This window comes from Zeus faber (assembly GCF_960531495.2).
Source record: "Zeus faber genome assembly, chromosome: 10".
Taxonomy (NCBI): domain Eukaryota; kingdom Metazoa; phylum Chordata; class Actinopteri; order Zeiformes; family Zeidae; genus Zeus; species Zeus faber.
Genome location: NC_137199.1, coordinates 21,774,261 through 21,787,346, shown reverse-complemented (window position 1 = coordinate 21,787,346; position 13,086 = coordinate 21,774,261). Strand labels below are relative to the sequence as shown.

Sequence of the window (13,086 nt, the reverse complement as noted above, 5' to 3'; positions counted from 1 at the left end):
ACATTTATATATATATATATCAACATTTTATATATGCATATATATATACATACATACACACACACACACACACATACACACACACAGTATACAGTATATTGTTTCTCTATACTGTGTTTATTTATATATATTTATCTTCATGGGTCTGAGAGGGAGGCCAGCTGATGCAACAGAAGAGCAAATGAAGGGCGATCTTCTGGTATCTGGGAAGGAGAAAACGCACAAGTCACACACTCGATGGTAAAATCAGATTCAGGCATTCTGTTAACGTAATCATGCGTCCCCTGTTTTAAATACAGGGGACACCTGGGTTCTTATTATCATTTATCATACCTCTTTCCAGCACCATTCCATCAGCAGGTAGAGGGTTTCCGTGGCCAGGCGTGGCTTCAGTAACCTCAGGCCTTTGTTCAGGGACTCGATCACCTCAGTGTTAGTGCTGTGCTCGTGGGGGATCCGGCCCTCGTTGTAAACCTCCCACATGAGCACGCCTGAGACAGGGAACCATTACAAACGATACATTGAACCCTGAAGACAAATAGGGGAAGACAGACGCCGCGCAGGCGAGCCTACCGAACGACCAGACGTCGGACTTGCTGCTGAACTTGCAGAATCGGATCACCTCCGGAGCCGACCACTTGACGGGGAACTTGCTGTGCAGGCTCTTGTACTCGTCATCAAGAACAAATCTGCAGCGGATGCACACGATGCATATGAAGGTTTTTCAAATATTTTAGCAGTTTTTTTTTATTTCGAGGCCAACTGCATTTATAGCACCACAACATGGTGATAAAACCATCGTGTCTGATGTGAGACCCATACCTCGCCATCCCAAAGTCAGCCACTTTCACTTCATTGTTCTTTGAAACAAGACAGTTTCTAGCAGCCTGCAGGAAAGAAAGAGTATGCCAAAACAGGAGTTAGGAAAGCTCCAGTATAGAACTGTGTTACACGCATTTTGACTTAAACTGGAATACCAAATCTCTGTGGATGAAATTAGAACTCTCCAGGTATGCCATCCCCTCGCTGACGTCCAGACACATGGTCAGCAGGGTCTTTGAAGACAGATGTCCTTTCCAGGCTCGAAGGTAATCTGACAGGCAGCCGTTCTCCATGAACTCACACACCAAACACATGGGGGAGCACTGGGTGCACACGCCGTAGAGCTGGACCAGCTTGGAGTGGAACAACCTCCTGTGACCAAGCACACGCGCAGGCATTGACCGACCCAAATCACACAACTTAAATTTGATGACCGCTCCAATTTCCTATGCTGGTGGCCGACAGGATGTGTATTTACGTCATGATCCGAGCCTCTTCTTTGAACTCCTCCTCTGACATGGCTCCTTCTATGCCCATCTTCACTGCCACCTTTCTGCCTCTCCACCGTCCTTCGAGCACCAGCCCGAACTGGCCACTGCCGACCTCCTTCCCCAGGATCAGCTCCTCGCGGTTCACCTCCCACTGGTCCACAGCGTCTAGACGCAACAGAGCGGGAAACGACATTACCCACAAATCTGCAAAAGGGGGTGAAATGAAAAGGGACCAACACGACTAGTGGACCTGATATCAAAATAAATATGCCAAAGGCAAAATAAACAGTATAGGTCCTTGACCCTAGACGGGAATAAGCAACTAATGGGATTATTGAATTCATGTAACTATAAACCTTTGAGGATGTGGATAAAAGCAATGTGCTTATTTTAAATAATCATATTAAATGGTAACATTATCAAAGAAAAACTGCTTACTCTCACCCTGGTGTGAACCAATTGAAGGAATGACACAACTTACCTTCTGTGTGTATGTAAGGATTTTGTGAAAGGTCTCTCTGGGATACGGGTTTTCTTAGACGCGTGATCAGACCTGTGAATTTAACAAAACACAGAAATAATCATGCAAATACACTACAAACCCATACCACATATACAATTTATTTATACAGTATATACTGTACATTCAGTGCATGCCCACACACAGACAACCACATTATCAGAGTCTGCAAAAACAAATCCAGAAGAAGAAAAACAAGTAATAAAAAAAAAAAAGAATCTGTATTGTGCAATAATCTCTTAAATCATCATAACAAATGTGAATGCAAGTTTTGGTCGTACACACACACATCATCAGCATTCCTGTTTGAGCTATTCTCACAGGCAGTTTGCTGAGTTACCTGCAGCGTTGTGTTGATGGTAGTTGATGAGCTCTGGAATAGTGAGGAACAGGTATCTCTCTGCCAAATAAAACCCGCTTCCCTTTGTTTCTCTGATATGATAATGTTTCACCCTGGGATTCTTCTCTCCATTGGACCTAAACAGGGATGATAGGAGGGTCTATGGCAGGTGTACGATCCTTCACATCACATATAAATGCACCGAATGTAAAGAGCCATAGTGTATGAACATAATCCAAATAATTTCCATTTCATTTCAGTGAGTCAGCACACCGGCAGGTTGGTTTGGGAAATAAATTGCATCTGAAACCAACAACACGCTGTTTCAAATATCACACATACAGTATCACACAAAAAAAAAAACAACTTCTGATTACCCCGGTGCTTTGGTGAAGACGGACACTGTGTAGACGCCTGCGTGTCTCGAGTCACGCACCATGAACGCACCTTCTTTCCCCTAGAATTTGCAGTTAAAAGAAAAATCCAAACGAACGGGGTTGTATTAATGCATTTTGGGAGCGACATCATGTTCGTTCTCAGTCAACCCTGCCATTTCCCTTTGAGCGTCTAACGGCAAAGCAAAGAACAAAGTGTCTATGGAAGGAAGTGGTGGTTTCGGAAAAACGGCTTCATATTGTTTCATTCTCACATTCCTCTGTGTTTTTGGATACGTTATTCAAAGGTCAAATTTGCATCAGTGACACAATAAACCAAAGCAGCACAGGTACCGACGGTTTGCAAACTATTTACCCTGGCTTGCAAAATGTGCTGCAGGCTTTTACCTCTGACATCAGCAGGTCCTCCGCTTGTGCCCTGGTTATGTCTTTGTTGTACCATCTGCAAAACAACAAATCATCCCCATTCAAAGTAAACAGTTCTTAAGAGAGTAGGGAGGACACTGGGACAATAACCGTAACATTAAAGGAGTCACCCACTCGAATCTGTCAATGTTTGTGCTGGCAGTCTTTTCGAGGAGGCAGGTCCTGGGGACGAAGCCGGTTTTCCTTATAAGAGACGAGAGGACACGCGGTGTGTAGGAAGTGAGGAACAATTTCAACATGAGCGATAAGCGGAGGACAGCGTTCCCATTTTACCCCCTGACGTCTCGCACGGTCCACCACTCCGGGTGGGAGCTGTCCATCAGGACATATTCCTGGTCTTTCTCGAGAGGCAGGTCGGAGGCTCCGATGGGCGCGTAGTCCCGGAGAGCCATCACCAGCCTCTGCCCCGGGTCATAGGAGCTCCACTGTCAGGAGAGAAAGAATATTCCCCGAAAAATAATATTTCTGCATTAACCCCGAGGGATTAATAAACGTGTTGTGGTATATGACTGAAACTATTTAAGAAGAAACCAGAGCAATGTGAACGTCATGGGTGCTTTCATCAGAAACGTTGTTGATACTCTTGAAAGAGAAAGAAAGAATGAAAGAAAGACAGAGAGAACGAAAGGAGGAAAGCACGGTGGAGGGGAAAGGAAGCAAGAGATAATGATGGAGGAAGAGGGAAAGAAAAAAAAGGAAGGGAAGAAAAGCAAGACGGAGGGGAGAAAGACAGAAAGGAAGAATGAAGGTAGAATAGAGGATAGGATGAGGAAAGGAAAAAGAAAGGAAGCAAGAAAGATGAGAGAGAGAGAGAGAGAGAGAGAGAGAGGGAGAGAGAGAAAGAAAGAAAAAATAAAGGAGGAAAGAAAAGGGAAAGCCAGAAATAATGAAGGAAGAATGAAAGAAAGAGAAAGAAAGAAAGAAAGAAAGAAAGAAAGAAAGAATGAAAGAAAGAACAAGCGCATTTTAACACCACATAGCGCACCGTAGGTCAAGCATTTACTGAGGATTTCCACTTGTTTGTATGGAAGTTCAACTAGAAGTTGTGTAATATTTTAGAGAAAGGCATACCTGCAGTTCTGGTGTTTTGGGAAGAGCCACTGAACCTTTGAAGCGACAGAAAAGAATGGAAGTGCAGGAGTTGACGTGCTTATCATTGACACAGAATGCATTTCACGCTGCACTTCAGGGGCTTTTTCCATCGCGGCGGACGACAAAACAAAACGAGAAATGGCATTAAAAGCATCGGAAAGCCCTGCAGCTCTGCTTTCCGCTGCTGTGTGTTGTTATACCCCCCCGATGTCAGAATAATACTCCCGTTGAGGCGAGTAATAAAACAACGATAAACAACATGATAGCACATCTGTGGGAGCACACACCGTAGCCCTCTGGGCAATATTCCTGACAGCCTGCCGCCAGCTTCTCCGTCTGTTGGCAGCATCTCCATCTGCCGCCCATCCAGAAGTTTGGATGGTATTTCACAACCAGTTGGTTATACTTTGTCTCTGTAGAACAAATAAAATCAGAATCAACTCAGATACGACACCACTAATTATTGACAAATGATGACCTTTATTTTTACTATTGTTTTTTTTTTTACACCTTTTAAAAATGTATTTACCAGAGGAACTCACCCTCTTTGAGCGCTCGAACCCACTTCAGGCGAACGTCATTATCCGGAGCGAAGATGTACAGGTAATAGCTGTCATGGAATACCTGGGGGGATGTTTTTGGGATAAACAGTTATGTTTATTTTATGTTTTAGTGCATAAAATGCTCACCGTGCGTGTGCGCGCTTGCGCGCATGTTTGTGCGTGCGTGTGTGTTTGTGTGTGTGTGTGTGTGTGTGTGTGTGTGTGTGTGTGTGTGTGTGTGTGTGTGTGTGTGTGTGTGTGTGTGTGTATGTGTGTTTACCTGGAAAGGATACTTATAGTGGCACGGTATGGGGACATCACTGCACACAATCTCCACACACCTAATTCTCGACAGCAGAATACAACCTTTAAGCGTGGGCTTTTTCTGGCGAGGCGGGGAGAAAAAAAAGAGCATTTATTGGACTGCGTTTTATTTTTGCGACAAAAACGAAAAAGTTTCCCAAAAGGAGGTCCCAAAGAGGGTCCGCAGGCCTACTGTACTCACTCCCGGGCGGCGTTCGGAGTACTTCAACTCCTGCGTGTCCAAGACGAAAAACCTCTCCTTGTAGTTGCAGGGAGACGTCCTCCTCTTCTGCTGGGACTTTTTGATCATCGTCCCCTTCAGGATAACCCTGGGATACATGGTAGACAGCGTTCCGCAACAGGGTGAACGGGAGAAAATGTGTGTTTGCTGTCCCCCAAGGACTACAGAGAGCTCTGAGATGAATGCCTCCGAAAAAGAGAGACTTGGGTTTCTGTTTGCGTTTCCTGTGTGAGCTGTTCCAGCGGCTGAACCACATCCTGGAAGCAGGGCTGAGACATGCACGGTGACAGATGCACAGTAGTACACACAGATGCGCGATACACTGTGCAATTAAACAGTGGTGGCATGTAATTAAGTACTGTTTTAATGTACTTATGTGTGTTTTTCAAGTATTGGTACTTATATTATATCTGTACTATCAGTTTCGGTGACTTTCAACTTTTACTCGTTTTTTCCACTGTACATCTCAAAACAAATATCGATATCCCGGGGCGGTGGGACTGGAGCTATCAAACTGCTGATTTAGGATTGCTCATCAGTGAGTTATTAGTTCTAATCGGGATATGCATGAGCGCTGATCTGCAGGAAAATTAAGGCTCAGTAGCACTTAATACCATAATTCTAGGCTCTGTTATATGAGGGCATTGGATATGACAAGTTTTTCTTTTAATACTTTGCATTTTTCATAGGAAGTACATTGATACCAATCAATCATCACTTGAATGCCAAAGCCTATTTGCATACTGTGGTGTGGGGGTGGTGTGGTTTAAGCAGCCAGGAATCAATGAGCAACAGCTAAAACCCCCATCCGCACACATACGCGAGAAGAGCCCTTGTCATGACATGTTTTACATCTGCTCCAGGCTTGTTACACCTAGCCCACTTTCTGCGATATAACTGGTGTGTTTTCAACCCCATTGACTGTGTCTCTGTGCCGGAGGGCCCTGGAAACGCACTTCCGGTGGCGTGTGGCAGGCGGTACTGCCACACTGACCCCGTGCATCCCTTCATGGCCACAGTTTACCCATCTTCTGACGGCTACTTCCAGCATGATCATGCACCATGTCACAAAGCAAAAGTCATCTCAAATTGGTTTCATGAACATGACACCGGATCGGAATCCAGTGAAACACCTCTGGGATGTGAACGGGACATTCGCAATCATATCAACAAGGATCACAATCTCAAAGGAATGTTTCCAACATGTTTGGAATCCATACCAAGATGAATTGTTTTGAAAACAAATAGAGGCCCTCCCTACCCAGTATATGTATAGAGTTCCTATAAAGTGCTCAGTGTGTGTATTTTAATAATATAATAAAAACAATATATGGTGAATTAATAATCAGATTTATAATAATGTTTTTTTTTAGAATTCAAACTTCAAACTGAAACATTTCCCTGCAAAGGGTCCGCACTCGGTTCCAGGCGACGTCACAACAAAGTTAAAAACTACGGATATTAAATACAAAATTAAATTAAATTAAATTATCTATGTTACGCAAACACACAAAATGCAGTGTATGCAATTGGTGGCATAAACACAAGATTTCACATAAAAATAAACACAAACACTGATTAAAAAAAAAATATCATCACAAAAACCTTAGTGTGGGCTTTATCACACCATCATGATTTTGTTAATAGTATGCAGTTGGCCACCGTGCTCCGGTGGGTTATCTCCGAAATAGGAGCCTTTCTGTGTGGAGTTTGCATGTTCTCTCTGTGCTCACATGGGGTTTCCTCCACCTACCGTCAGTAAGGACCCCCACCAAAAACATGCACACATCATCGTCTGACCAGCGATGGACACTTGGTACCGGGTCCCCGGGCGTGTCGACGAATGCTGCCCACTGCTCCTGGCTGCCCCTCTGGAGGAAGGACAAGCCAGGATGGGTCAAATGCAGAGACCTCATTCCACCAGCCACCATCCAAAGCGTGTATGCGTGTGGTGCGTTGCGTGACAATTAAAGATTCCTCTTCTTCTTGTAGTAGATTAAATGTCCTGTATACGGAGCACAAAACATCATACAAAATGGAGCTCTCAGAATCTGTACTGGTGCAATAATAACAACAAACCCCCATCAACGCAATACAGGAAGAGTCAGGGGAGAGGCCCCGCTAGATTTGAGAAGGGATAAGCAGATGATGTCTGACTGGATCCATTTAACGGGGTGCAGCAATGACAACCCAGCCAAGGGTGTGCTAGAGGAATGCTGGGAGTATACTTGATTTAAGGAGAATGGATTTGGATGGACAAAAACAGAAATTCACCAGAGCCCCTTTAGACGTCACAGAATAAGAAAGGATATAAGAGTTTGTTGGGTGCCTGCCCATGTGGCCGTTAAAGGGAATATATGAGCAGATAAAATTGACAAAAGTGCTATCAATAGGAAAGATATTTTGGATATTCCTTTTGGTAAAGGGGAAGGAAAAGCAGTAATTAAAAAAAAAGGGATGATGAGGGAAAAGGCAGGAAAGGCGGGGACGGGGGGCCAAAGGGGGCCGACATTATTACAATGTTCAGAAATCCATAAATGCACAGGGTGTGAGGGGAGAAGTTAGTTTAAATCGGTTAAATCTTTGATCGCACGGGATCCCTCATTGCAAAAAAACGCTCAAAAATGTTGACGGAATGCAATATGTGCGAGGAAGAGCGGGAGCGGCTCCTCCTGAGGATCAGGGAGAATGGAACCTCGAGGGAGCACTGGGCAACAACGGTGATGGGCGCCCACAAAGCCGTCATTCCATTTTTTGAAGGACGCAAGGCGACGACGGGATCTAGATAATTCTATTTATTGAGCGTTAACGAAGCGATCCGCGTCGTTTGTTTAGGCAGACGCTGTTTACTCCGCCCTCATCACGTGTTGGGAGTGGCGTTTCTGCATGCGCCGGTGCAGCAGGTGGCGGCGTGCGCCTTCGAAGTCAACGGTTGCACTCCGACGTACAACGAAAAGCAGAAGAAGAGGAAGAAGAGGAAGAAGAAGAAGCAGCAGCAGCAGCGCTGAGCTTGCGCCCTCCGGTTCAGTAGGTGGCGCTGCAGGGGGGGTGGTGGGGGAGCACTGGCAGAAGGAGGAGACGCGACGCTTCCTGCTGCATGTCCGGCGCCAACGATCAAATTCGCCGCTTTCGCCGTTGATTTGATCCTTAAAGAATCACTTCAGGTGAATTGGATTCACCCGCGAGGTGTGTTGAGCGCCCTGCCGTCCTGCTTTGACCGGCTGCGTAGTCATGCGGGACGTTCAACGTTCGCTTCGCCTGTTTGAGCTGCTAGCTAATGCTATCTGTGCACTGCCTGTTCCCCACCACTCTAATGGCGTGTCTTAATGGTGTGTGTGTGTGTGTGTGTGTGTGTGTGTGTGTGTGTGTGTGTGTGTGTGTGTGTGTGTGAAAACATATTTAACGTATGAGTGGAATCTTTGCATAAATATACATTTAGTAGTGAGGATAAACGTCAGTAATCTCATTCACTAAGCACCAAGCTAATGTAGCTAACTCATTCAAGTGTGTGTGTGTGTGTGTGTGTGTGTGTGTGTGTGTGTGTGTGTGTGTGTATAAATGGGGGTACGCTCCGTTCTCATCGTTGTAGAGCACTGTTGGAAAATGTGTGGGTTAAATGTTACCGTCATTTATCCCAAACACTTCATGGAGCCCACAGAGCCCGTGAGTAATTAGGTAGCATTTGTCGACGGGAGCATTCAGATCGCTTGGTTTGACCTTTGTGAAGACAAATGTTCACTTGGCCGAATGCCCCTTTTGTTGGCGTCTGACATTTCTTTACGAGCACATTTGAAAGTTAAACCAACTTCAGCTCGGCGATCTTTAAATAATAACCCTCTGTGACGCACCCTATTTCACCCTCGCAGGTCACCACCATGGGTGAACCACAGCAGGTGAGCGCCCTGCCTCCGCCGCCACTGCAGTACATAAAAGAATACACGGATGAAAACATCCGCAAGGGCCTGGCCCCCAAGCCGCCTCCCCCAATCCGGGACAGCTACATGATGTTCGGGAATCAGTTCCAGTGCGACGACCTCATCATCCGGCCCCTGGAGAGCCAGGGCATCGAGCGGCTCCACCCCATGCAGTTCGACCACAAGCGGGAGCTGAAGAAGCTCAACATGTCCATCCTGGTGAACTTCCTCGACCTGCTGGACATCCTGATCAAGAGCCCCGGGAGTTTAAAACGCGAGGAGAAGCTGGAGGACCTGAAACTGTTGTTCGTACACATGCACCACCTGATCAACGAGTACAGGCCGCACCAAGCCAGGGAGACGCTCAGGGTGATGATGGAGGTGCAGAAGAGGCAGCGGCTGGAGACGGCGGAGAGGTTCCAGAAGCACCTGGAGAGGGTGGTGGAGATGATCCAGGGCTGCTTGGCCTCTCTGCCGGACGACCTGCCCCAGATGGAGGGTCCGAACGGGGTCGGGGAGGGATCGAGGGGCGGGTCGTCTGCCGCGAGTGCCATCAGCGGCTGCTCCGGGCTTCCCCCCAGGCTGAAAACCGAACCCGTGGACGTAGAGGAGGTGGGGGAGAGCTGCATGGCCGCTCAGCAGGAGACGAGTACGTCGTCCTTAAAGAGAGACAAAATATGGGACAAAGACGCTGCCATGTGCAGTATTATTGATGAGATTGCTTGATTCATGTTTTTCTTTTCCCGGTGTGTGCTGAAGCATTGGGATCTTTCTTTATAGTGTAAATATATAATAGTAAGCGTTTGTTCTTTATGTCTTTGAGTCTTTTCTAATGTTAAAGGGTTGGTCATAATTTAATGACAGAAAACACGGTATCTTAAAGTTTTATAGATTTAGCTATAGAAGGCATGGATTTCACTGCATTGATGTGGTTCCAGTCACTGAAAACAAATTCAATAAATTTGTAAATGGTTTAACATTTCCACTACATAAATTATTAGAAATTACATATCTGGTGCTATCACATTTTATTTTATTATATCATCATTTAAGTACATGTTGTTGGAAATTAGGAGGTTCCTGAATTGTGTCATCAACTTAGTACTGCAAGAAATTTAGTTGGACTTTTCAGGCCTCTGTTGGGCGCCTAGCATGCAGAAACTCATCTGGTGTAAATGCTGGGAAATCCAGTCTTGCGTCTAATTAAAAAGTGGGGAGGACATGATAAGGTTCTTCAAAACACAACATCCAAAGATGTATGGTAGTGGCAGTGCCTCTGTTTCACCAACTGTCCCTGCCCTTTTTCCTAAAGTTGACGTGTGCTGCCATACGTCTTTTGGGGGTTGTTTTTCAAAATATGTTTTTGGGTTTAGTGCCACAGCAAGAGTTTATTCCTGGGAGGGTGCATCCAGCTCCTCCGCTGCCACAGGTACCTTTCTTGCATCCATAAACACTGATAGCCACATCTGTAGAACTTTGAACTTGATGGTAATTGTACACATCAACTGGACTTTTCATTCACGTTGCAACCTGGTAATCTTACTCAGCCTTCCCCATGAGATGAAGGGTTTGGAGAGCTGCGGGATGTATGGGCTTAATATTTCATTACAAGTGTGGAATGTATGGTGGCGTAAAACCTGTCATTCTTAAAATGACACTGAGCTCATTAGCATCAACAAAAGTTTCAACATATTAGTTAACTCTTAAATGTGGTCTTGGACACATTTAAATTAATGACCTCACTCAAAATTTTAAATTCAGGTTTGAAAATAAAATTAATCGATCAATAATATAATCAGTCACCAAAATAAAAGCGCCTTTATTGTTCCTTAACAAGAAGAATAAAATCATAGCAAAATCAATGACATGCAAGAACAGAACATTTTCAGGTTTAACTTTGGTATTCATTACTATACAAGGAGCAAGTACTAAAAAAAAAAATGTTTTTTCAAACAGAACAGAAAAACAACTCAGACAAATATAAAGGCCTGATGTAAACAATATGTCGTGCAAGTTTAATCCGCTGACAACCTTGTGGGTCATCCAATCCGAGAAAGCAATGGAGAGCAAACCATTCCCTTGCCAGTGGCATTGAAAAGTAAAAAGTCCTGTGCTCACCTCTGACTTTGACCTTTTATGTTGCAGAAATATAGTGAAGAGTCAACTTCATAAGATTTCTGGTCATTCTTGCTCGTTAAACTCAAGGACTGTGCTCCGCCACCTGGTGGCCAGATCTATACTGCATATATTTTGATACTGTAAAATTATATTTATTATATAGATTATCTACAATGATATAATTAAACAATCCCTGTGTAAACACATAGAATTGATGAATAGGTCAAAAAAGATTTATTGAAAAAGGACAGCGTTTCCGTTGCAGTTGGTACCGTATTATTTTAATTGGTGCTTGGTACTTGAATTAACCAATTCAAGTACCAAGCACCAATTAAAATAATACGGTGTAATAGTGGTACTTTTTTTTTTTTAGTATTGCATCATCCTGAGTTCTTGGGTGGGACGCTATGCTCATGAGACACTTGCGCTGGGCTGCTGGGTGTGAATGGAGCAGCTCTGCGAGGAGAGGAAACGTGAGAGTGCAGGAGCTGAGGTTGTTACAGCAATGACCGAGTACAGTAAAGTCGGTGTCTTCTGAAACGCGCACTGAATCATTTAACTGGCTAAATTGACTGTAATACAAAAAAAAAGAATAAATAATGAAAGTGAAGGTGGAGCTCGTCCAATTTTGCTTTTTTTTTTTTTTTACTATGCTCCTTCCTCTTGACCCGCTCGTCGTGCCTGTCTACCTGCATCTGCCCTGTTCCTGTTGCACAATTGTAAAAAAAAAAATAATAACACATTGAAAAAATTGTCTGCCACACAACTACAATACGTAAGCGCCGATGAAGGTGAATCCCAGCCCCGGACTGAGGGAAGCCTCTGTGTCAGGCTGTTGGATTTAAAAAATCTTTATGCAATCTTTTTTTTTGTGTGTGTGTTTGTAGTGATATTATTATTATTATTATTATTATTATTATTATTATTATTATCATCATCTCTCTTTGTGAATCGTGGCACAGAATTTCTTCCATATTCTTCCACCGCTCCGTCTCGTACCTTTTTTTTCCCTCCCCCATTTGATATATGATTAGCGTGTATTTATTTATTTATTTATTTTTTACTATTCTCAATTTAAAAAAAAAAAATATATATATATATATATATATATATTATTATTTTTTTATTTTTTATTATTATTATTATTTTTTTTGTCACAGTAAAATAAACAAGTTATTATCTCCGTTTTTAAATTGAGAATAGTAAAAAATAAATAAAAAAATACACGCTAATCATATATCAAATGGGGGGAGGGAAAAAAAAAGGTACGAGACAGAGCGGTGGAAGAATATGGAAGAAATTCTGTGCCACGATTCACAAAGAGAGATGATGATAATAATAATAATAATAATAATAATAATAATAATAATAATAACATCACTACAAACACACACAAAAAAAAGATTGTATAAAGATTTTTTAAATCCAACAGCCTGACATATATATATATATATATATATATATATATATATATATATATATATATATATATATATATATATATATATATATATATATATATATATATATCTCGTTATATATTATATATCGTTATATATTATATATCTCGAAACGAGATATATATATATATATATATATATATATATATATATATATATATATATATCTCGTTATGAAACCCGGCGACGCCGAGTTTCATAACGAGAGAGATATTATTATATATATATATATATATATATATATATATATATATATATATATATATATATATATATATATATATATATATATATCTCGTTATGAAACTCGGCGTCGCCGGGTTTCACAACAGCGTGGAACGCCGAACTCTCGTCCAATCGGAGCGCCCGCCTCCGGTCACGGGGTCTTTATTTACGTAACGCAGCGTTTCGGGTCGAGACGC

At 43.0% G+C, this 13,086-nt stretch overlaps 2 protein-coding genes across 3 annotated transcripts; one reads left to right on the top strand and one right to left on the bottom strand.

Moving 5' to 3' along the window:
- Window positions 1-74: 74 nt before the first annotated feature.
- Window positions 75-5,271, bottom strand: itk (IL2 inducible T cell kinase; the record flags this gene model as incomplete). The annotated part of the gene is made up of 17 exons (XM_080008196.1): window positions 75-203; window positions 334-491; window positions 574-689; window positions 823-887; window positions 978-1,194; window positions 1,301-1,478; window positions 1,795-1,866; window positions 2,174-2,310; window positions 2,551-2,630; window positions 2,956-3,010; window positions 3,109-3,177; window positions 3,268-3,419; window positions 4,066-4,100; window positions 4,374-4,499; window positions 4,629-4,710; window positions 4,909-5,013; window positions 5,134-5,271. 17 exons carry the CDS (start codon window positions 5,269-5,271, stop codon window positions 138-140), a joined length of 1,851 nt encoding a protein of 616 aa, XP_079864322.1. The 3' UTR covers window positions 75-137.
- A 2,965-nt stretch (window positions 5,272-8,236) lies between these two features.
- Window positions 8,237-9,890, top strand: med7 (mediator complex subunit 7). 2 transcript variants are annotated; one of them, XM_080008598.1, is made up of 2 exons: window positions 8,237-8,358; window positions 9,039-9,890. In XM_080008598.1, exon 2 carries the CDS (start codon window positions 9,048-9,050, stop codon window positions 9,810-9,812), a length of 765 nt encoding a protein of 254 aa, XP_079864724.1. In that variant the 5' UTR covers window positions 8,237-8,358; window positions 9,039-9,047; the 3' UTR covers window positions 9,813-9,890. The 2 variants fall into 2 exon arrangements, with proteins under 2 accessions (XP_079864724.1, XP_079864725.1); XM_080008599.1 differs by having other exon boundaries at window positions 8,241-8,336.
- Window positions 9,891-13,086: the final 3,196 nt, after the last annotated feature.

Excerpts from the sequence above, each read along its gene's own strand:
- med7 (XM_080008598.1), top strand. The coding sequence starts at position 9,048 with ATGGGTGAACCACAGCAGGTGAGCGCCCTGCCTCCGCCGCCACTGCAG.